This window comes from Achroia grisella, unplaced genomic scaffold (assembly GCF_030625045.1).
Source record: "Achroia grisella isolate CSIRO2021 unplaced genomic scaffold, CSIRO_AGI_Agris_v1 utg109, whole genome shotgun sequence".
NCBI lineage: Eukaryota > Metazoa > Arthropoda > Insecta > Lepidoptera > Pyralidae > Achroia > Achroia grisella.
Window position 1 is genome coordinate 9,354,593 of NW_026712573.1, and position 25,003 is coordinate 9,379,595.

The 25,003-nt window shown below is 32.5% G+C and overlaps 2 protein-coding genes across 2 annotated transcripts in view; both read right to left on the reverse strand.

Moving 5' to 3' along the window:
- Window positions 1-79: 79 nt before the first annotated feature.
- LOC131847390 (N-glycosylase/DNA lyase) lies at window positions 80-3,499 on the reverse strand. The gene is made up of 6 exons (XM_059196960.1): window positions 2,948-3,499; window positions 2,184-2,507; window positions 1,691-1,802; window positions 1,136-1,306; window positions 793-987; window positions 80-166 (listed from the first exon to the last, which is right to left on the reverse strand). The coding sequence occupies exons 1-6, from the start codon at window positions 3,028-3,030 to the stop codon at window positions 80-82; spliced, it is 972 nt and encodes a 323-aa protein (XP_059052943.1). The 5' UTR covers window positions 3,031-3,499.
- Window positions 3,500-4,502: 1,003 nt separating this feature from the next.
- The window catches only part of LOC131847402 (serine protease gd-like), a 30,235-nt gene continuing 9,734 nt past the window's right edge, over window positions 4,503-25,003 (reverse strand). The window contains exons 2-9 of the mRNA XM_059196982.1: window positions 17,626-17,788; window positions 15,015-15,209; window positions 14,350-14,629; window positions 13,881-14,089; window positions 13,047-13,208; window positions 12,153-12,268; window positions 6,055-6,199; window positions 4,503-5,365 (exon numbers count right to left, since the gene is read on the reverse strand). Of these exons, the coding sequence (XP_059052965.1) occupies window positions 5,160-5,365; window positions 6,055-6,199; window positions 12,153-12,268; window positions 13,047-13,208; window positions 13,881-14,089; window positions 14,350-14,629; window positions 15,015-15,209; window positions 17,626-17,788 (1,476 nt within the window). The 3' untranslated portion in view covers window positions 4,503-5,159. The remainder of the gene's footprint in view (window positions 5,366-6,054; window positions 6,200-12,152; window positions 12,269-13,046; window positions 13,209-13,880; window positions 14,090-14,349; window positions 14,630-15,014; window positions 15,210-17,625; window positions 17,789-25,003) is intronic.

Here is a 25,003-nt window from a genome sequence, read left to right on the forward strand (position 1 = left end):
AGAATAGTAATATATTTTACACTTTTGTATTAAATCACAAAAGAAACATAAAAAAGACTATTAATTGTATCACAGTTATTTATTTCTTTCTCCTCTTCACCTTTCCTTCACATGATTCATTACTACAATTTTGCTGAAATTTCTTCAAATCAGCACAGAATAGTACCTGCAAGGAAATTTTCGAAATTTTAATAGAGTTTATGAATTGTTTGTGATTATTTTTTTTTTAAGTTATTCTTTCCAAACTAATTAGCAAGAGCAATAGCGCAAGATTTTTCTTTCTATGTTTTTGTCCCTTCCACCTTCAATTTATTTTATAAGTGATTTTTATTATGTAATTTAAGCGTGTTTAACCGGAATCTCCTTTCCTCCTCCGGAATGTCCTTTATTATTGAATAAGGAAAGATGATGCAAAGCCTATGGACAGACCCTGCGGCTTGTATGCTTTACATCATCTTTACACTGTTACACCTATATACTGTTGTCATCCCTATGTCAATAGTGTATGGGTGCAATTACTTCCTATGTCTTCTTTAATGATTGTGAAGCTTGATGTAGGACCTTTAGGTTACAGAGTTCGTGAACACTAACCGAAATGCAGCTTGTAGAACTCTGAGCGACAAGATACTTCACAGTGATGATTAACACTTTGAAGCTTCTTAGATACGAGTGACTCGTCTTCAATGAGTGTACTAGCTCATCTGTCAATCAAGTCTAGATGGTAATCATGACAATCTACAAAATAGATAGATGTAAAAACTACGGCTCGTCGGAAAAAATCTCAATACTCACAGTGTGAGCCCATCCAGCCATATCTCCATACAATTTCCGAAAATGATCTCCAATCTCAACATACATCTTCTCTGTTACACTCTTCTTGCCTCTAAGGTGTGGCAAATAATTCTGTGCGGCTATTTGATACACATGAGTGTCAACTGGTACCGCCTCTAAATGACTGAGTGACATTAGACATATACAATCGGCAACCTGAAAAATTATATTGAACTTATATGAATTCATTCATTTATTCATTCATCACATTTATCACAAGGATTATTATATTTAGGAACAGATGTGGTATCTGCTCTTATTTAGAAGGCTGATTAAGGATGAAGAAAAAAATCTGTTAGTTTACCTTTGGGCCTATTCCATATAATTTCATCAGTTCTTGTCTGGACTCTTTGTATTTCATATCCTTCAAACTGTTGAACCATTCTTCACCACCCCATGCAACAATTTGTGTTGCAGCTGTTTGTATAAATTTAGCTCTATACCCAAATCCCAGATTCCTTAATTTAGACTCCACCTACAAAAAGGGTTAATTGAATTAGCATTTAATTACTACTGCAAAAGCACCATATAATTGTTTGTTTCAATATCAGAAATGCTATATTTAAAAGGCTTTAAAAAGTGTTTTTTTTATTCCTATGTATTTTATTCATATATTATTATCAATGATATCTTTGTCTATATATAGACATAAAGAAGATGAATATATAATATAAATGACTATTGTCATTATTATATTTGTTTGATGTGTATCCTTCTTTCATTTTTCTGTTTTATATGTTGTTACAACACACACACCTCGCATAAATTAAGAGAACAGAATTATTTACAAATTCATGGCTGTGCAGAAAATAAATTTATATATATAAATATTACATAGTTTATAAATTAATAAATTTACCTCTGGCTGTGCAAGTTTTTCAACAGATGGGAATGAATAATATTTAACTTCATTATGTGTACATATTTCTTCACCATAATGCAGACACAACTTTTCAACCATTGATGAAATTCTAGAAAATTACGGATTTTAACTTTAATGATTATTAACAAAATAAAACTCAATATAATTAGGTATTACAAAGAATATTATTATATGTACATAAATAAACAAAATATTACTCAATTTATTAACCGTTAAGTATTTTCTACTTAACGGTTAATAAATTGAGGCTACATACTACAGGCAAGAATTCTAGGAAATTGGATGTTTTAACTGTGACATTTAATTACTTAGTGATATTAGATTACCATATAGTAATCAGGTGTAGTAAAAATATTAAATAAAACAAAATATAGGTATGCTTGGAAAATCGGGCCATAAATTTAAAATTTCATATTAAAGTATCTTTACTATGAATTTCTATAATAACTAATAAATAAGTGTTACTGACCTTGATATATGATTGTTTTGACTACAAATAAATGAAAATAAATTTTCCACTGGTTCTTGATTCAAAATTCTAATTCCAAAGAATTGTTTACAAGCTGACTTGAACAGTTCATCTTTAGAAGACCATTCTTCATAATATTTAATCAAGTCTAAATCAAGACGAAGATATTTTTCCAGAAGTATCCCAAAAAAATTATTTCCAGTATCTGACCTGTGTAAGGTACCAATTACTTGATAATTTAAATAATTGTCTTCATGTTTTAACTTCCATACTGTTCTTGCAAAAACACCAGTCCATTCATTACTATTTTCATCATGTGTCCACCTAATATTTGAAAATAGAAATTGCTAACATTGTAATGACAATACAATATACCTTAAAAATATATTACACACTTGATTAAGTTTAATTTATTATAAATTGTTAAGAAATATTTGTAAAATGAAATATTAATATGCTATAAAAATAACTAGTTACTTGTATTTAAAACCTAATGAAGCTGTTTATTAACCAATTACTACCTCCTTTATTAATCTTCACTTAGGATAAGTCTTATTATATTTATTAAATTCTTAAGAATTCCATATTTTTTTTATTTCAACAGAGGAGTAACATTTTAAAAAGTTTATGTACATAAACTAATCAAATAGGAAATAATACAACTTAATATGAATAATTAATAAACAACGGTATACTATAATAGTAACGAATTTCGCGGGAATGTTTTACCTACAGAATAAAATAGTTTAAAGTATAATATTTACCTGAAACTTTGACCACCATTTAAGGTACCGATTAATTGGAGCTCTTTAAAATTGCATGATAATTTATACCACTTAAATGACATGACTTAATAATGAAGAAATATATGTAATTTTATAATTGTAAATAAAATTGTATATCTTAAGTTCGTGCTCATGTAAGATTTTTGTTTGTGACCATCGTTTTTTTTATTTGTTAATGAAGAGTTTTTTTCCCTAGAGAAGGTGAATATTTAATTATAATTATTAATTCAATTCTATGGTTAAATACCAATTTCAATAGAAGTTAATCGAAACAAATTTAAAATTATTAGAGGTATACAACAATGACAGAATATGTCATGTTATGTCCAATTATGTGTCACCAAGACACAGCTGTCTTTCGGATTTGTAGTACAGAGTAGTGTACTGTGCATTTGTTTTTATTAAATACCCTCATGTTTTTATTATCTATGCTTATAAGAGAGGATAACCCATAGTATTACCATGGTCCATACTCCGCATAATATTTCTATATAATTTGTGATGAAAATGGGAACGAGTATAGCCCTTAATAAAAATATATACTGTTATTATTTATAAATGAATAACCAATAAGACGCGCAACAAGTTTTTTTAAGTGGTTATTAATGTGTTAGGATTGCCTATATAATTATATATATATATATATATATATATATATATATATATATATTTTCATTATAATTTAGGTGGGTACTTCCTAGTCTATGACTGGAGTACGAACGGTCGGTTCGAGAATAGTTGGAGCATTAAAATAGGTAGGTGAACTACATGATTAGACCAAACTTACAGCAAATGATAAGACAACTACTGTCAATCGTATCTTAATAAATAGGTTAAAGAATAAATATATACGATTTATATAATAATAATTGGGTTTAAATATAAATAAAAAACATGTGTATTAGCTTAGTGCTATTTATTTACAAAATTCAGTGTATGCGAAAATTTAGTTAAGATAGTTATTTCGACTAAGTTTCACAATGAAAATTGTCTACAAAAAAAGTTCTTACAGAGGTAATAATTAATTAATTAAATATAATTGGTGGCGAAGTATATTTAGGTAACTTAATTTATCCCACCTGCTTCGAAAATTAATGAATTATTGGGAGACTTTAGGCATGAATTTTATAATATAACGATACTGTATTTACCTATACCCAGAGAAATATGGGCAAGTCGATTGTTGAGTTAACCACGATGTCAACAATTGAATCATCTCTGACAATGCAAATTTAATAAGATTAGGAATTATTCTTCATAAAGTATCATTGAAAGCCGTCCCACGAAAGAAACCACGGAACATACTTAAACCTATAGGTACATACCATAAAAATTCGGTTGGTCTAAGAATGTTCCTGTTATATATATCTATATTGTATTGTATAAACATATAAACTTCCTAAATTATTATTATATCGCAGATCATGCTAATTTATACCGAGAATTCAATAATTTTATGTCAGTCATTCTTAATTCACAATCATGTTTTTACTGAGAATATATATTACCTTACGTATATGTTATTTTTGATTAATTCAGACAATAATTCATCGGTATATGGTACTATATAATTTAATCCTATGTATGATTTAAATAATTACATGTACATAATATTTATATAAAAATAGCTAAGTTATAGATGAACTACAATTTTAGAGGTAAGCTTTATGTGATTTCTTCACGCTTATATATTGTTTATTATAAAAAACAAAATATTTTTTATTGTCATAAAACTATTTGTGGGATAAGTAAAACTAGAAATAAGTTTGTATTACCCTGTCATAATTGGGGGGTATAAGAGGTGTAACCACTTCTTCGTATCGTCAAAAAATGTTGAATATATATCAATATACTAAAAAAAATCGAACTTATATTTTTATTATTGTCTATCTACCTAATTAATCTAGTAGTGTGTACATACAGATAACAAAGTAAATTTTAAAAATAAACCTCAGAAGTATAATATCATTCTAAAACCACTGTAAACAACGATTACATAGGCTATGATACACTTTATATTGGAAAAAATCTGCGTAAATAGAATACAATTTTAAAAGGCACATTAGTGTAATATATTATTAAAAAAAGTAATGTCAATATAAAATCACAAAATTAAATATGGCGTTTCACAGCAGGGAGGGTTTCTTAAGTTCGATTTATTGAAACGAATAATACTAGTAGAAATATGGCATTATCTTGACATGACGTCTTTTATCCACTTGAGGTATTGAGCGGCGTCGGTGAAGACAATGTATTCGTTGAGGTTACAAGTGCTGTCGCCATTTTCTGGTCTCAGAGATAATGAGACCACGCCTCGGATCCTCCATCGACCGCTATCCAGGATGTAGAGGCCGCTGCCGGAGTCGCCGAGGCACGGACCAGCACCGTTACGGTCACCTACAAAAAATGAGTCAGTTTTTATTTTCATGAATTCCTGTGTTTAGTTAGGTCAGTGAAATTCCTGTTTCACATTCGAATTGAAGAGAAAGTAAAACTTAATTTTATTGCGTTTTGCGAGTAAGTAGAACGTTTATTATATCAACAGTAGGTACGTTAAAAAATAAAAGATAATAAAAAAATCACTATATACAGATAATGTGCATAAATTATCGATATAATTTCGTGCTGCTTGTAAGGAATGGTGTATGAATTATTTTTGTTTCACAACATTAATTTTATAGCACATGGTGGTAATCACTATTGTATTTAGAACTAAGCGTTAATTGTATTATTATGATGTATAATCGCATCTGGAAAGAGCAAGACCAGAGTCTTTCGTCAGTTCTTCTCGGCTCGAACTACATTCCGAATGACGGACGGTAGATTTGACATATCATAAGTGCCTGCCTGTAATAGACGTGCTCCTGTTTTCTATAATAGGCTATTTGGGAGTTAATGTAATGTATACAGAAGCACTTCGTTAGTCCTGCAGGCTCTATATGCACTGTCAGGTTTACGACCATTAGGGATTTTGAGTTGAGTTGGAATTGAAATCCAACTAAAGTCAACTGAATAAGGAAATTTTGGTATATTTTAGTCGCGTAGGGAATATGTTTACAAAGGTATATTAATTATTGTTAATGTACCTGCGCATAAAGTGTTCGCTGAAGTAAGTTTATGGAAATCTGGTTTACTGGCGCGGCAATTGGCGGTGCTCACTACCGGTATTCTCACCATGCGAGGCTCGCCGCGACCACCTGGACCTAGTTCATTTCTTCCCCAACCGGCAACCTACAACCAATTGAGTTTGACAAGCTTTGTGAATATAAAACGAAACAGTTATTTTTAAATCAGTATTTAAATGTTTGACATTTAATATTAGTATTATTAATACGAAAGTGTGTCTGTCTGTTACAATTACACAACAAAATAGATTTTGATGAGATTTGACATAAAGATAGATTATATATCAAATTCAAATTCAAATTCAAAAATCATTTATTCATGTAGGACATTTTAGCCGCTTATGAACGTCAAATTTTTACATTATAATTTTATTTTTTTCCCTACCGTCCAGTTCGGTATATAGATCCAATTGAGAAGAACTGGCAAGAAACTCAATTGAATTACTTTTTTTTTAAAGCCAGTTTATTTACAATGTATATTTATATAGGTGTATATGTCTAACATTAAATGAAAATTCAGTGCATGAACAACTATTGCCATGCACACTCGTCATTCAAGTAATCGTTTAGTGAGTAATAGGCTTTGCTCAGTAAATATGATTTAACAGATGTTTTGAATTTATTTAAGGGTAATTCCAACATATCCTTTGGTATCTTATTGTAAATTTTTATACCTATTCCCATAAAAGACCTATTAACTTTTTCTAAACGATACTTGGGGACAGCAAGTTTGTCTTTAAATCTTGTATTAATATTATGAATATTGCTGTTTTTTGGAAATAAGTCAAGATTTTTATGAACATATAGGATATTTGAATATATAAATTGAGAAGCAACGGTGAGAATATTTGCCTCTTTGAATTTCTCTCTTAATGAGTCACGACTCTTCATACAGTAGATCGCTCGAACGGCACGTTTTTGTAATATGAATATATCTTTAATATCTGCCGCTTTTCCCCATAGTAATATTCCATAAGAGAGTAAACTATGAAAATAACTAAAATAGACTAATCTAGCAGTATCAGTATCAGTGTACTGTCTAACCTTACGCACGGCAAAAGCTGCCGAACTTAGTTTCGCTGCAAGGCTTTGAATTTGTGCACCCCATTGTGTTTTATTATCTAGTGTGATTCCTAGAAAGACAGTAGATTCTATAAATTCGAGAGATTCGTCATTTAATTTAATATTGCAATTAGTATTAAAACTTTTAGACAAGGAGAAATTAACACATTTTGTTTTTTTAGCGTTTAACATAAGATTGTTAGTTGTAAACCAGTGCAGGAGACGCCGCAAAGCACTATTTACATCGTCATAATTATTAGTCATTCTATTAACTTTAAAAATCAATGAAGTATCGTCTGCAAATAATACTATGCCGCATCTATCCTGCATGGCATATGGGAGATCATTAATGTAAACTAGGAATAAAAATGGACCGAGAATAGATCCTTGAGGTACACCCATTTGCACAAGTGACCCGTCAGACGTAGCGTTGCTAACCTTCACTTTCTGTATTCTATCAGATAGATAAGATTTTATTAAATTTAAAGCATTGTCTTTGACGCCATAAAAAGCAAGTTTTTTTAGCAATGTATTATGATCAACGCAATCAAAAGCCTTAGAAAGGTCACAAAAAACACCTATCGCATCCATTTTAGTTTCCCATGCAGCAAATACGTGTCTAAGCAACTCTGCACCTGCGTCTGTAGTTGAACGACCTTTGGAAAAACCGAATTGACTATTGTGGATTAAATTATTTAAATTGAAATAACTGACAAGCTGCATAAGGATTATTTTTTCAAAAATTTTACTGAGTGCTGGGAGTATAGATATAGGTCTATAATTTATTGGGTCACTCCTATCTCCAGATTTAAAAAGCGGTATGATTTTACTAATTTTCATTATGTTAGGAAATTTACCTTCATCTATACATTTATTGAAAATAAAAGCAAGAGAGGGCGCAATAATTTCCATTATACTATCTAGTATTTTAACAGATATACCCCATAGATCCTCTGTTTTTTTATTGTTAAGCTGTTTGAATATTTTCATTATTTCTACTGATGATGTATGTCTAAAGTTAAATACAGCTGATGACTTGCTAACATTGTCTGTTAGTAAAGTTTCAGCAGCAGACGGGGAAGATTTTAGAGCCTGTGTCGTAATTAATGGAATATTAGTGAAATAAGATTCGAATGTATCCGCGACCTCTGTGTCGGAATTTACCAATTTGTTATTAATATTTAAAGCTATTTTACTATTTTGAAAATTAACTTTTCCAGTTTCGCTATTTATTACTTTCCAAGTGGCTTTTATTTTATCTTTAGATTTAGTTATTATTTTACCTAAATAGAGAGACTTAGCTGAATGACAAACCTTTTTAAATATTTTCGAATAAGATTTTACATGTTCATGAAATAAGGGATCGGATATATAGCTTCGTTTTTCGTAAAGTTCGTAAAGATTAGCCCTAGACTTATAAATACCAAACGTGGCCCAGTCACAAAACTTTGATTTTACACTAGTTGAAAAGGTTTTTGTTTTAAATTCACTGCTAGCTTCATGTTCAATTAAATTAAAAATATGTTCACATACAATGTCCGGGTCATATTGAGGTACTATGACACTAGATATTTTATGTTCAATTTTATTTTTAAAACGTGCCAAATTCTTTTGTGTTATTTGTCTGCATGTAATTGTTTGAGTCCCTTTGGATCCCTTAGTTTCAATTATAACTTTTTGTCCATAATGATCAGATCCAAGACAGTCGAAATTCATTTTCACCTTTACTTCACAATTACAAAAAACATTATCTATACAAGTGGCAGAATTTCCTGCGACCCTAGTGGGTTCTAAAAAAAGATTGTGCAAATTAAATGATTTAAATAAGTTAATCAATCTTAAGCTTATTGAGCATTCCGATAATAAATCAACATTAAAATCGCCACATACAAATAATGTTTTATTCCTCCGTGCGACTCGTCTCAATGCTTCCTCCATAGCCAGTTCAAAAGAATCAAAACAAGCCGATGGCGGACGATAAACGCAAATTATTATACAAGTAACTAATTCTACGCAAGATAGTTCAATTGTTTGCTCAATAGAAATATTTACAATGTCTTGACGGTTTTTATATTCTACATCATTTTTTAAAATAATAATTGACCCGCCATGAATGGCATTGTTCCTAGCAAAAAAACTAGCTATATTATAATGTTCAAAAGGACAAATTATTTCACATTGTTTAAGCCAATGTTCTGTCAGACATAACACCCGTACATTGTTAGATTCTAAGAATAGACTTAATTCTATTTCTTTGCTGGAGAAGCCACGAATATTTTGATGAATAATGACCATATCCTGTGGCTTAACCAATGTCGTAGATGTTAGTTTAAATTAACACATGTCACATTATTAGTATTATTACTAATATTACTAATTAAATCCGTTATACTACTTATAATAGGATCATAAATGTTATACGCTAGTAAACTAGCAATAGTCTTTTTTTGTTTTTTAGGAAGATAAAAATTACCTCCCGTCATATAATAATTTGTAACAAATTTGTTACTTTCAAAATAAAATATATCATTACAATGATATGTCATCGAATAAATTAAATTATTTATACTATAAATGAACTTATTCTGTTCATTAGTCAGGGATTGAGAGTAGGGAAATGCGCATAATAATATTTTACCTATACCAAGCTCCACTATATTATATAATGATTTTATTAAATTAACTATATCAGATTTACGCATATGCAAACAATTCCCTAACGCTATTACTAGGGTCGTGTGAATATCATATTTTTCATTTACTATATTTCTTATAATCTTATATATACCTGATCCCGGAAAACAATTATTCATTACTTGTTGCGAGAGACAGTTCGATAATAAACTACCTAAATCCTTGCCAAATTCATCTGAATAAATAATTGTTCTCCTGATGGTTTCATGTACAGTGCTGCATTTATTTACTTTTGTACTGTTTCGTGTGGGTAAACATGAAACGTCTGGTTCCGTGACGGATGAGATATCAATGTTCAACTGATTATGGTGGGACGGTTGGATATAGTTATCAGACTCTGGTGAATTACAGTGACATCTATCCGTAAGAGAAACAAACCGCTCCATGTTGTAGTTACCTAATTTTATTAAATTATCCAACTGATCAGAATATTCATGTATTTCATTCTTAGCTGATTCGTATTTCAAAGATAAATTGGACAACGAGTTCTCTAATAGTTTAATTTTTTGTGATAATTCATCTATTTCTAAATCTTTGTTATATATTTTTTCTTTACAATTATTTAATTCTATTGATAAGTCAATTTTTTGCTTCCTAGTAATAATTGATTTTAAACACTTTTTATGACTTTTCACTAAATTTTCTGATTTTCGAATAAATTTATTTAATTTTACATATTTTTTTAACTTATTACTACTATTAATAGGTACTTTATTAGGACTATAGGAGCTTGGTGTATTTGTCAAATCTATGGTCACAAGGGGCAGAGCAGATGTTTGATCACTAGTAGTATTTAACATTTCTGTATACAGATCCATGGTCTCGTTATAACTACTCAACCGCCTGTGATCCAACATAGATTTATTTTGTGATTGAACTTCCTCAAGGTGCCGCTCTAGATGAGTGATCTTCTGCAATGCTGACTCATATGTGTCTCTGCACAGATCATATTTATTTACAATTTCTTGAAGTTTTTCATTTTCGATATGTAGAACTTCAAAGTCTGTACTGATCTTCACTAGGTCATTCTTCAGAGCCACATATTTATCAGACATCAACTTAATTTCAATCTCACTTTCATCTCGTTCCTGTAATAAGGCCTTATTTAATTCATTGGATTTTTTAACTCTAAGAGTGTCACCTTGAGCTTAGCATCAAGATCACATGCTCTGCGGGACATCATTTTTAATTATTATGTTAAATATCTACGAAACAAGACAACAATGAATATTATTCAATAGAAGAAATACAGTGTTGAAAGTGCGCTATTTCCCTTCAATAAAATAATACAATAAATAATTTAATAATAAATAAATAAATAAATATTGTTAGTAAAAACTTTAAATACCAATACTGTTACAAAAAAATAATTAATCTTATATATTACCACTACAGTAAATATGTCTTAATTTGTCATATGATATCTAGCAATGGCTATGGATTACTAATATTGTATTGTTATTTAATAAAATACATAAGTTTAGTTTCGCACAGCTATTTGGACTATATTATCAATATGATAATAAATAAATTTTATGAGCTGTATTGCAATAACAATAATATTTTATGTTAGTGGGTAGTTTTTTTTTTCCTCTCAACAACAACAACCGATCTTCACTATCGAATATTTAACTTTAATATTATTGTTTATTTGTAAACGGATATAGTAATAGTGAAGTGTAATAACTGTATTTAATTATTAAAGGAGTCAATAGAAATCCAAGACTTCTATTGTAAATTACCAATACTTTGACAGTTGGCGGTCCCACAAATTTTGTAACGTAGATTTTTGTCACAAAGAAATCACAGATTTGCACACCAACAATAATCGACGTTACTTATGCCCAAAACTCACTGATTATATACACTAGTATCGTTATTTCACAAGTAATAAATTAAAAACAATAAATAAATAAGAGCCAACTGACAAAAACTGTTATCGGCAGTGTTGCCAGAGAGAAAAAAAAAAGACCGACATAGACTATGTATCATCTCAAAAAATCAAACAAGGACCTACCAGCCCTACGAAGTTATAAAGTTAATTCTCTGACGAATTTGTATTTTGATCTGTCTACAATCCTATAACTAAAGTTTGTCATATTTTGTTAACTTGTTTGTTCTTCCAGTATCCAACCCACAATAATTAGAAGAACAGCGGCATAACGCGGCTAAGCCGCTAGATCAACGAATTTGGCATAAAGAAAATACTAACAAAATTATACTACTTATATTTGAAAAAATATTGTAATTATTTAATTAACGACTGTAAGTGTCTTGGGTAAATATTATAAAAGGGTACTTACAACACCTGAAGCGCCAACGATCCGACTAAGATCTGTATTGCCATTCCACAGGCATGCCGGTCTGATGAATGTTGAGAATTCCACGGTTTTATCAAACGTGAACACTGATATGTCATCTGTAAACAAAATATTATCTGTTATACTTCTAAAGTTATAGATAGATATATCTATTATTATTATTAAGTATAACGTTATACCATAATATCAATCGTTCATGTTCATTTATTACTAAATTAAACTACATATAATACATAATGAGGTATAAAATCGTTTGTATGGGCATTGAAAACAGGTTGTCTAGCTTACTCCAGCCGCCAAGCAGATTGCTTATACTCAATTTCAGTTGGAGGCTGAAATACGGCAGTAAAATTGCAGGGTAAGGCAGGCAAATTAAGGCATGATACCCTAGTCCCTGAGTGATATATATGGCATCACTTGATTACGTGATGACCATGGCCATTCATAGGCGATGAGACGGATGCTTGCCATTAGATTTTCCGTTAGCTTGTTTGCCATTCCAGTTACATAAATAACGATGAATTTGTTATGGGACTTAATTTGTAAAATAAAGGATTTTATCTTGCTAATGTAAAAGTTTATGACGCCGATAAAGATTAATTAAGACGAGGAACATCACGACATAACAATGTAACGTTCGTTATAGTCCTCTTGCTTTATCACTTCTCAGAATCAAGGTGGTTTAGAGTATAGAACACTAACATGGAGATAAATCTTTTAAATATGAATCTTTTAAAATAAATAGACTATATGTATGCGAACTCTGGACTTAGTCATTTGTCCTCTCAACATCATCTTTATAGTAGCCTTCCTCACTACAGTTGATTATATTGCCTACACGATTTTTCTGATATGAAATGAAGATAAGTCACTTACTGGCTAGAGTCGAGACGTTATAGGCCTCGTGAATGTAAGCAGCCTCAAGGGTCCTGGTGACATAGGCATCGTCTCCCCAGTCCTCCAAATTGTACACGCCTATTTTGATTACGATATCTTTGATGGAAGTGTAGCTACTCTTTTGGTGCATACAATGAGCGGCTGTGGGAAAATATTGTTTTTATTATTTAAGTAATTAATGCTTTCGATAATATTATTCATATAATTAATAGAATTCGTATATTACATAATTTATTGATGATAGTCAAAGGAGAACAATACATAAATCATTCATACCACCCCATATATTAAATTAATGGCTAGGTAGTGTAATCAAAAATTTTTTATTTCATCCTTTCAGTTTATTATCAGTATTGTTCTCCACTTCCTTGTTATTATATTAGATTTTTCTATTTATTATATTATTATAGATGATATGATATTAGAGGAATTGGGATGATTTTTTTACCACTCAACACCGAATTCTGTAAAAAAAAATCATCCCAATTCCTCTAATATCATAACAACTCAAACAGTTTTAAAAATGAAATATTAACACACTAAAATAAATTATAGAAGATGAAACGTATATTAAGCTTTATTACTCATTCACTAAAAAAACTACTGAAACTCAACTGAATTAGATATTTCTTAAAACCTAGTTTTTTACTTTGTATACATGTAGGTAGCTATGTCTAACATTAATTGAAAATCTCGTCGATGAACTAACTACTATTGCCATGCACGATGTAGGTAAACGTGTATCAAGTAGTCGTTTAGTGAGTAGACGCTTTGCTATTCAAGACAAAAACAATGTATTGCGTGGAAAATTACCAGAAATAACATGACGATCAGACACCAAAGTTCCCGAGCAAATGAACGTGAGGCTTCCATCCTTCCTCCGGTATATAGCGACGAGCCAGGGCCAGTCGCCTCGGGTGTAGCTTTGCCCATTGAATATAAGTGGCACACGCTCATTGCCGCCAGCAATTCTTCCACATTCCACCTGTGTAAATGATGGCCTCGAGTCAGGTCTTGAAGATCTGGAATAATAACAATGATCTTTTGAATTATTTTTCCATAATTTGAAATGCGCAAAAAATAGAGACAATTATCTGGATAAGTATTATATTTTTAAGTCACATTTAATTATCCAAGTATAAGTTCGTTAATATGATACAATCTACCTTCATATAAACTTTAAGTTCAATAAGATGACACCAACCTATTGTCATCCATTAGAAAAATGAAATTAATTATAAATAAAATTAAAAAAATATTATATGTATAAATGGTGTATTACATGTCTGGCTGTGGAGGGCGGGCTACCGGTAGAGGTTGTATAAATTGTCGTGGTGGCAGCGGCTGCTCATATTCTGGTGTTGCGGGAGTCTGCTCAAACTGTGGTCGAGGGGGCGTTGGCGTTTGCTCAAATTGTGGTCGCGGGGGCTTTGGCTTTGGCTCAAATTGTGGTCGTGGCGGATTTGGTGTTTGTTCATACTCTAATTGTGGAGTCTGGTCAAATTGTAGCGGAGGAGTTTGTGGCAGATCATATTGTGGTCTTGTATTATTTGGTCGAATGACTGTAAAAATAATATGAACTATAAATAAACTACACCAAAATTTTTGTTTTGTTATGAAAGTCTTGTACCTATATCTCAATTATCGTTAGAATCTTAATAAATAAGTAAGTTTCGAGCAATAAAATACCGAAAGTAGGTAATTTTATTTACGCATACATTCAAATCTGGCTCTATTTAAGTATATAGAAGAAATCAGTAGTACTTTAATTCTTCTTCTGACTTTAGTAGTAACTAAACTAAGAAAAGTAGTATAAGAGTAAAAAAAGAAAAAAATTGCCGATGAAATTTTTTCAAAGAGCGATGAATTTTTATAGAACTAATTCTTAAGTCTCTTCAGTTCACGTTTTTAAAGTAAATACGATTAATTTTTATAGTAGGTACTTACCAGATATCCAAGATCCTGGAGGGTCGACGTTATCATCAAATGTGAATATCCCTTCAGGACCGGCATTACCAGGATAGTCATACACTGAGTTTGGTTTCGAACCGAGATCATTTTCGAATGGATAGTTTCCAGGTCTTAGGAATATTATGTGCTGGAGACTGATTGTGCTGACGTACCGGTTGGGTATAACCACATCTGTAAAGAAGACAGAAATCTATGTAACAGGAGAGTATAAATAATTAATAATTTTGTTAAAAAAAAAAAGAAAATGCAGTCGTAACATATTATACCTACATATTATTTATTTATTAGAAAACCAAAAGCTAACAATTCAATACATAAAATAATCAGTAGATATTTTATTACAGAAAGCCTATAATTGGTTTTCAGAGACTAAGCAAAAGAAAAATACAAAAAGTCGCGGCAAAGAGAATAAAGATTAGAAACAAGTATAAAGGAAGTTCTAATCAATTAATATAAATTACTATATATAAATAAAAAAAAATAGAATCACAATTAATTAACAAAAAAAAAATAGAACCACTTATTTTAAGAATTATAAAAATACGATAATTTCATCTTAATTATAAGCCACGTTTTATCTGTTATGACTTAATAAATAAATCTCGGTGCGTTCTCCACGTAGTTTTCAGCGAATATTACTCATATCATACAAAATACATACAGAGTACTAAAATTTAAAAAAATTGTTTTAAATATAATTTATTATTAGATTTTTTTGGTATTGTAAAAGCCCGAGACCACAGATAAACACTTCTTATTATCATTTACAATATCATGCTTCAGCCCTGCATTTTTATCTTCACAGATTACAGGCGCTGAATTTGCGGAGAGCAGATAGCGGCGTAATATGAATTTTCCATGGGTGAATATATATACCGTTTTCGGAAAAACACTAGATGATGATAAGTGGTAAAACGTGTGCAGAACTTAAGCTGAAATCAAGTCTAAACTTTTGAGCAAGAAACGATCAGTTCTTTTAATCTTTTATGACAAAAATCTGACGTCTCACCCCTTAGCAAGTAGGAATCATCGCATATATCTACAGATAAACACGAATATCACGTCAACATGCTATGGTTCGGGTCATACTTCAACCAAAACTAAAAGCAAGCTGGCACTGCTTGGTGGAAATAGGTGAAATAGAGGTACTCGTGCAATCGACTTTGTATAATAAAGTCTACACTAGTAAAGTTCTGTGTTTGTTGGACTGTGCTGCCGTTGGACCAGGATTTTTTAATAATGTTTTAACCCTTGATAACGCTATCAGCATTCTTGGAACTCCACATGAACATAAATTACCAAAATTTTACATTTTCGTTACCTTTACCTTATGTTGTTTTTAAGTTACAAATCAAATGATAATTTACGTTAATTTATACATATGTAAATAAGGTTTTGGTTTACGTTATATTCTCAATAAATTTTAAACAGGCAAGCGATTTTCAAGTGGTTATAAATTCTAATGACATTATTTAATGCGAAATAGAACGTAGTGAATCTGCGGGAAAAGGTAGATAAAATAATAAAGCCACATCCGTTTTAAACATATTAAAATATGACTATCAAGGCTATCTGCAAGTGGATATATAGCCTTCAGAAGCGTTTTGAACTTGCTTTTTGTATATTCTACAGTAGGTATATGTCAATTAAAACTGATTAGATTTTGTAAAAAACGCGCTTTTCCAAAAAAATATGCAAATATGTTTTGTGACTTATTCTGAGAACCTGAACAATTGATTTTTAATTTGAGTGACTTTTTTTAATTCTATTTAGAGGCAAGTAGGTACCTGTCCACTAAAAATGATCTTACAGAACAAAGTTTTTAAGTGGCCGCGGTATAAAGTACGAGTATATAACAATTGTGACTATGTGAATTGTCTGCATGAAACCATTTTCTCACCAAGATTTTATTTCTTTGCTGTTTCCTTCATTTATGTAGAAAGTTGCAATCCGTTTAAACAGATACCTTACGTTATCTACTAGAAAAATATTTGTAGAAATATATCACGAGGACAGTCATAGGCCATCTATCTGTCGTTGCTGCTAATTAAATTTCATAAATATAGTATAACGAGGACGGTCATAGGCTATCTGGTGTGCCGTGAAAAAAGTGATTAAGAATTTGTGTAGACCAAGATACGCGTAATATGTAATTTCCAATATATAATAATCATGAAGTTACAAGTAAAGAGTGGCGTGACACCACAAAATCAATAGTTGACAATGCCTCTGACTTGGGAGATTTGGGATTGTTAGTAATGTGGACTGATCATCCAATTGCTAGCAATGTACAATGTTAGGTTGATCTCCACGCGGTTCCACCTGGAAACCGTCATGATAAATTCCTGGTGAATTTGTTGGAATTTGATGGGCTAACTGACCTGGCCTCATGCTCATCTTATCATACTCCACTGGTGCCCCGCCAACGTAAACCATGAACTCAGCGGATGCACCATTCCATTATAATATAGTAAACTGCCTCTAACTACCCCATCTAGAATAACAGTCGTGACTTTACGTGATGTTTTATGTTGTCTTTGGTTACAATTAGTTAGTTAAATACATTTTATGACATATCACTGCTTACCTCCTGGGCCATAACACACTACGTTCTCGTTGACTTGGAGTGCAGTGAGTCGTGGAAGTGGAGACGTCACCGGGAAGTGAACCCTGTACGTGAGGGGGTTGCCACGGTTGTAATTTTGCAATATTTGATCGCCACCAATTGGCTCCAATTTTCCTACGTATGTCTGAAAACAATTGCATTATTTTAAATTTGTTGTTAGTAACAATTTTTTTCTTAAACGGAATGGCAAACAAGCTTTTCAGTACACATATGAACACCACCACGAACATCATGTTATCATGTAACATTGGGGATACAACACAAGCGTTGTCGTTCTCAAGAACCAACCTGCTGTAGATAGAAGATCAACCCTCTTATCCTGTAAATTTACTAGAGAGAGACATACGCACTTGACTTACCACAGACTTTATATAAAGTCATCTGCGTGATATATTTGTGTTTCTTTTGGGATATCTTAGGGATGAGAGAGTGGTGACTGTGATATTCCCAATCCACTACCATACGGACAAAACAAACAAACAATAACAAATATATATTTATATTGTTGTTTGTTATATATTATTGTAGATAATTTATAAGATATTTATTGTTTTTCTTCTGATTAAGAAATTTTATATATTTTACTATTAGTCCTATATATTGTAACTATACTATATTTTTATAATTATCTGGCATTATTCTCTAAGTAGTTAAATTTTTAATTCATATCGGTTATATTTAACTTTCACATGAATGTATTACGACTCATATTGGTATAGCCAAAATTAGTCACAAAAATCTTACTTCTGGATATTTTTTTTAATCCACTCTACCACAAAAGAGCAAACTAACGGTCTCAATGTAGGTATAAGGAAAACATTAAAGGTTACAACAAAGAAAGTGTTGGGGAAAGCCCAGGTTGTCAGTACTTGAGTAATAGTCTACACTCTCCATTTGTATTATTATATCTACCTAATATTTATCTGTTTTCTTTAAACAAATCGCATGCACAGTATAATTTATTCGTCTCTAGATCTATTGGAGAAGATTGCGTGTTGCAATAATATTTTGACAGTTTTAAAATAATTTTTAACTTGTAAGTGATAATTTAATTATAAATTTATTAAGTTAGTGAAATTACAAGATGTGTAGACATCTTAGTCATCCTGAATGGCACTCCTGGTGGACCGTTAGCTTGTTTGTCATTTTAATTATCTACATAAAAATATATTGAGAGACTTATTTCTTACTCAATTTTTTTATATAACTAATACAATAGCAATTTATTTATATGTGTGAACGACAAAGGAAACAGGAAATTGATGTAAGAATAATATATATATCTATGTATTATCAAAGAAAACACTACAAACTAGGGCCAGGAAGGGAAACCGAAAGCAGTGAATTTAGAATTTGGTATTCGAAATATAAAACTTTATAAATATAACATACCACCTGTATTTGAAGAAAAGAAAGTACACATTACACTACACACTATGTATGCTTTTAACTTAAACATCGATGCAGTTTTACAACTCTCGTTTTGATTACTCTAATTAGTGTTGTCACCACACTTATTTTCCTTAGAATATCATAATGAGAAGGAATAACACAATAAGTACGTCCAGTATATTACGAGAAGGAAAACATGAAAACCAATAATATGTCACATTGCCTTGATACTTAGTGTAATATATCGCCCTCTTTATGAGTAGAAACCATGTCCTGAAGGTCTAGTCTTGGTTGAATGCTATCCAATCTAATTTTATAACACTTATATTTCATAACAGGTGAAACAATGAAATTCTTATCTCGAATAGAGATATAGGTAGATATTTTCCATTCAACACTGATCTAGTTCCGGAGACAGTTAAAGTTCCAAAGTGCTGTCAAATAATACTTATTAGTGTGCCTATTTTTGATTTTTTTAAAAATAAATTTCTGTTCACAAAATGATTACAGTATTATGTATTTATATATTACTTTCAATTTAGTGTACTTTTTATTATAAGGCGTATATTCATGCGTCTGTACCTATAATTTTGCTTAGAGATAGTGTTGGATGACAATCCAGTTTTGTACAAAACTACATGCTCCTAATCAAATTCTTGTACTGATTATAATCTGTTTTGTGTGCTAATCTTTATTATTCAATTTATTTATTATTAAACAAAGTCGCTGTCGCGACTTTAGTTTTAAAGATTTAAGCATACATAGGTATGCTTAAATCTTTAAAACTAAGCAACGGATTTTGAAGCGTTTTAACTAATTAGTATTTTATTTATTTAATTTTATGACAACTCATAATGGAACTAATTTGTCACTATTATGCAAAAAATACGAAGATGCGCAAAACGTCACAACTTCAATGTCGATCGACTGGAATTGGATTCAACAGTCTATGAGCTGATCAGTAGGTGTTAATTGGTTTTAGATTGGTACGATGATGATGACGTACGTTTTTAGATTATCATGGCCTAACTATACTTGTTATACCTATTTGGTTAATTTTTTTAATGGAGTACAATTTTTACCTAGTAATTAGTCCGTAATTAGTTCACAGTAGTAGTCACCAAAATAAAAAGTAGCTATTGGTATTCTTTACATACGATACGTAGTTATACAAATTTTAAGACAAATATTTGAACTGTTATTATGCTGCTGAGAAGTAATAAATGACCAAACACTTTCATCTTAATTTTTATAATATTATAAACTCGAAAGTTTGTAAGTAGGTATGGATATTTGTTACTCTTTCACGCAAAAACTACTTGTGCATAACGCACCTTTTTATATGATAATTATATTTTTTTATATATATATTTAAATATTTTATGTTTCGTTCGATTTTTATTGTCACTTTGAAATATATGTCTTTTACCATCAGCGACCGTAGTTTCTCTTGTAACTAAAAATATAATATAAAATATATACAGTCCTTAGAAACATTAATAATTAAAATATTGGTCCTCTCGCCAATAAAGACAATGGTAAAGACACGTTCAACAAAAAAAACGAGTGCATCTGATGTGGAACAGGGCCAGTCTTCTACCGTACATCACGGAAGCCCTGGCATTCCCTCGTCGAGTGTAATCGCTAAAACCGCTGGAGTTCCCAGCAGCGCGGCTAGTTCTGTTTCAGGTTCTTCAGCTACCATAAGAAGTCGTACTCTAGAAATTGAAGCAGACTATGCCCAAAAAATAGCAATCTTGGAGCGGGCTACCCTCGAACGTGAGCGTATCGTATTGGAACGAGAGCGCGCTGCTTTAGAACTACGAAAAGAAGCACAAATTGCCGCTTTGGAGGAAAGAGGTAGCGTACGTAGTAGTCGTCGTTCCAAAAGTTATATTTCTAATAGGGAGGTTCGGAAATGGCTAGACACATGTTTAGACACTGCTATAACTACGATAGACGTAGATTTGCAACCGCAGAACGTTAATATAAATGTTCCTTGTAGCGAATCAGCTATTAATAAAATAAATCGTTCTGCGGCAATTCCAGCACCTCTACAGACACGTAATAGCTTTAGGGTCTTTGTTCTAAAAGTCTCATTACCTCCACTGAATTACGGACGCGGCAAGAGAATTTATGAAGATCACTAGAATCGGTGTTGACCTTTGGTAACGAACGGATTGACGCAACTTCTTGTAGGACTATTAATTCAGGTCTGCCAAATCTTAATGCTAAAGCCTGTATTACCTCGATAGGGTCTCGCGCAGAGACTAGTAGTACCGCCACAGAATCTTGTGCCGCTCCTCGCAGCGCCATACCAATCCGAGTCAAGTTGTCCGAAGCCGAGTATGCTGCTTGTGTATTGTCATATACACGCTTGAAGGTCAACCAGTCCAAAGGCTTCCCGTCAAAGACCGGAAGACGCCCGTCTCCAAACGTCTTGTGCTTATTATTATTTGATAATGAGGTGATGGCCTGTGCTAATAAGGTTATGTCACTAGGCGATTTTTCAATTGAAGAAATGGGTTTAATTGTAGTTGAACTACAAATCGGCCTCGCGGGGCTTCTACTAATTATTAAATCGTTAGTCATATGTTCTTTTAAGACAGGACGGAGAACGTTTTGAGAGTTTGTGGCAGGCATAGTATAGGTGCTATTACGTGTCTGTAGAGGTGCTGGAATTGCCGCAGAACGATTTATTTTATTAATAGCTGATTCGCTACAAGGAACATTTATATTAACGTTCTGCGGTTGCAAATCTACGTCTATCGTAGTTATAGCAGTGTCTAAACATGTGTCTAGCCATTTCCGAACCTCCCTATTAGAAATATAACTTTTAGAACAAAGACCCTACTTGGAATCACCAGAGCTCTTTCAATCGGTACTTAGTAAACTTACTCCTCTATTACGAACACGATGGGCTGACTACGCAGCTACTCATTTCACCCAGAGGACTACTAAACTTGAGCTGCTAGCCTCCTTCCTTGCACAAGAGGTGGACCTACAACTCAAGTTCGGTCTTCTCAATGAGCCTATTAATTACCCTAAAAAAGCCGACAAAGTCCACACAGTTAACACATACAAACCATCTACGTCCACGGCCCCGTATATTTATCAGTCTGAAAATCATGAAAAATCATCAAATCCCATATCCAAGAATAAAAAGATATGCTTATTTTGTAATAACGAACATAGTTTGTCTCATTGTTGTGATTTTAAGACATTGTCAGTTGATGACAGGTGGAAATTTGTAAAAGGGAAAAAACTTTGTCACAAATGTCTCAAAAAAGGTTTGCACAATTATAAAAACTGTGATATTTCTAAAGAGATTTGTACCAATGAAAAATGTAATTCTAGACATCATAAATTATTACATATTGCCTATGTGGTTGAAAATGAGGATGAACAAGGTGAATCGTCTTCCACTCCTCACTCTGGGGAACTTGAGAGTTCTGATGAATCCTCGAGCAAAGAGACGACTGATTTCGTTGCTCACGCTCGTAGTTCGTTTTCACCATGTAATAATAATAAACATCCGAATTATCGACCTTTCTTAAAAATAATAGCTGTTACGATCTCTGGTCCACGTGGTAGTATCAATACTCATGCTTTATTGGACGACGGGTCTACATCTACTTTTATAGATTCGGAACTCGCAGCTCAAATTGGAGCACGGGGTCCATGTGTACAAACTCACTTAAAATGCGTTGGGGGGTTGTCAAAATATACAAAAATTGAATATGTCAATTTCAACATTAAGGGTTGTCACACGGATGAAATACACCAGGTTAGACAGGCCCGTTCTATTAAAGATTTACAGTTAGCTAGACAATCAATTTATCCTAAAAATATTAATGAATTTTCTTATCTTTCTGACTTAGTACCATTTTTATGTTACGATGATGCACAACCAAAGATTGTGATCGGTATTGACAACTGGCATCTCACTATTCCTCAATGCGTACGGAATGGTACAAAGTCGCAGCCAGCTGCAATTAGAACTGCTTTAGGTTGGGTATTGTTCGGTTTTCGCAGTAGTAGGACTAGTCCGGTTGACATAGTGAATCATGTTCTATTGGACGAGTCTGACTTTCCATCTACTGACAATAGTTCATTAGAAAACCTTATTAAGAATTATTATAGGTTAGATTCAATAGGTATTAGTAAAAAAGAACCACGCAGTACAGCAGATGCGTGCGCTATCGAAATTTTAGAGCGCACTGCCAACCGCCTTCCATGTGGTAGGTTTGAAGTAGGTTTATTATGGAAACCTGACAACCCTATTATACCAAATAGTTATTCTCTTGCTTTATCTCGTTTTTTAAGTTTGGAGAAGAAAATGATTAGTGACCCAGGCTACGCTGAGCGTTATAGACAAAATATTCACGACCTCGTTAGTAAAGATTACGCTGAAATATGTCAGAATGAGCCATCTTCGAATTCCGTATGTTGGTTTTTACCTCATTTTGGCGTAGTGAATCCTAACAAACCGGCAAAACTGCGTGTAGTCCATGATACTGCCGCTAAAATTAAAGGGGTTAGTTTAAATTCACTTTTACTTACAGGGCCAGATTTATTACAATCATTATTCGATATTTTGCTTCGATTTAGAGAAGGAAAGGTAGCGATGACAGCTGACATTAAAGAAATGTTTCCTAGATTTAAAATTATTAAACAAGACAGGGATGCGCAACGGTTTTTGTGGCGTGATAACCCTAATGTACCCATAACTACCTACAGGATGTCCTCTATGATTTTTGGTGCAGTGTCGAGTCCCTTTACGGCTATATATATGAAAAATAAAAACGCTTTAGAAGTTAAAGATCAATATCCCGAAGCAGTGCATGGCATTATATATGACACTTATATGGATGACTATATAGGTTCGGTAGATTCCAGTGATAGAGCTGCTCAGTTAGCTGCCGATATTGTCCATGTCCATGCTCGTGCAGGACTTGAAATGCGCGGATGGGTATCGAATGACCCGAATGCACTTCGTTTATTACCAAAACATCTTTTATCGGAATCAGTATCTGACATTAACATCGATCTAGCAAATCTTCCGTCCCTGTCACCATGCGTCCGTGCATTAGGATTATACTGGCACCCTTCTAGAGATCTCATAGGTTTTAATACCCCAATTAAACAAGGCCAAGAGACCTTGCCCAATCCGCTTACCAAGCGTGTAATATTATCTTTAATCATGCGAGTTTTCGACCCGTTAGGAATCCTCGCGCCTATCGTTATTCGCGGTCGTATTTTACTCCAAAATGCTTGGCGAATGAATTTAGACTGGGATATCGAGCTCCCTAACTCTGAAACCATTGCATGGAATAATTGGTTTCAGGATTTAATTACTACCGCCAAGATAAAAATTCCGCGTTGTTATAATCATCATTTTTTGCAACCAAGTCAAACCGAGTTACACGTCTTTGCCGACGCCAGTGCCCAAGCTTACGGAGCAGTAGCATATTGGCGCTTTACATACTCTAACGGAGACGTACAACTCGCTTTGGTCTGTAGCAAGTCACGTGTAGCTCCTTTGAAACCATCTAGTATTCCTAGATTAGAATTACAAGCTGCATTAATAGCCGCACGTTTAGCTACGACCATTGTAGAAGCAGTAAAATTTAAACCTATAAAACGCACATTTTGGTGCGATTCAATGAATGTTTTGGGTTGGCTTCGCAATGATTCACGATCATACAAAACATTTGTAGCTCATAGAGTAGGTGAGATAATTGAACTCACGGATGTCAGTGAGTGGCGTTGGGTTCCTACTAGTCTTAACGTTGCTGACGATACGACGCGTTTGGACCGAGGTCCATTAACTCCAGACTCGCGTTGGATAAAGGGACCTAACTTTCTTCTTACTTCCGATTGGCCAAAAGAACCTAGTGTTACTCATGCTCACCCTATTGATATCGCTCCTCAACTCGAAACTCAT

Coding starts and splice junctions, on each gene's coding strand:
- LOC131847390 (XM_059196960.1), bottom strand. CDS start 3,030: ATGTCATTTAAGTGGTATAAATTATCATGCAATTTTAAAGAGCTCCAA. Junction 2,508..2,947: donor AATGGTGGTCAAAGTTTCAG/GTAAATATTATA, acceptor TTCAAATATTAG/GTGGACACATGATGAAAATA. Junction 167..792: donor TGGCTGGATGGGCTCACACT/GTGAGTATTGAG, acceptor ATTTCCTTGCAG/GTACTATTCTGTGCTGATTT.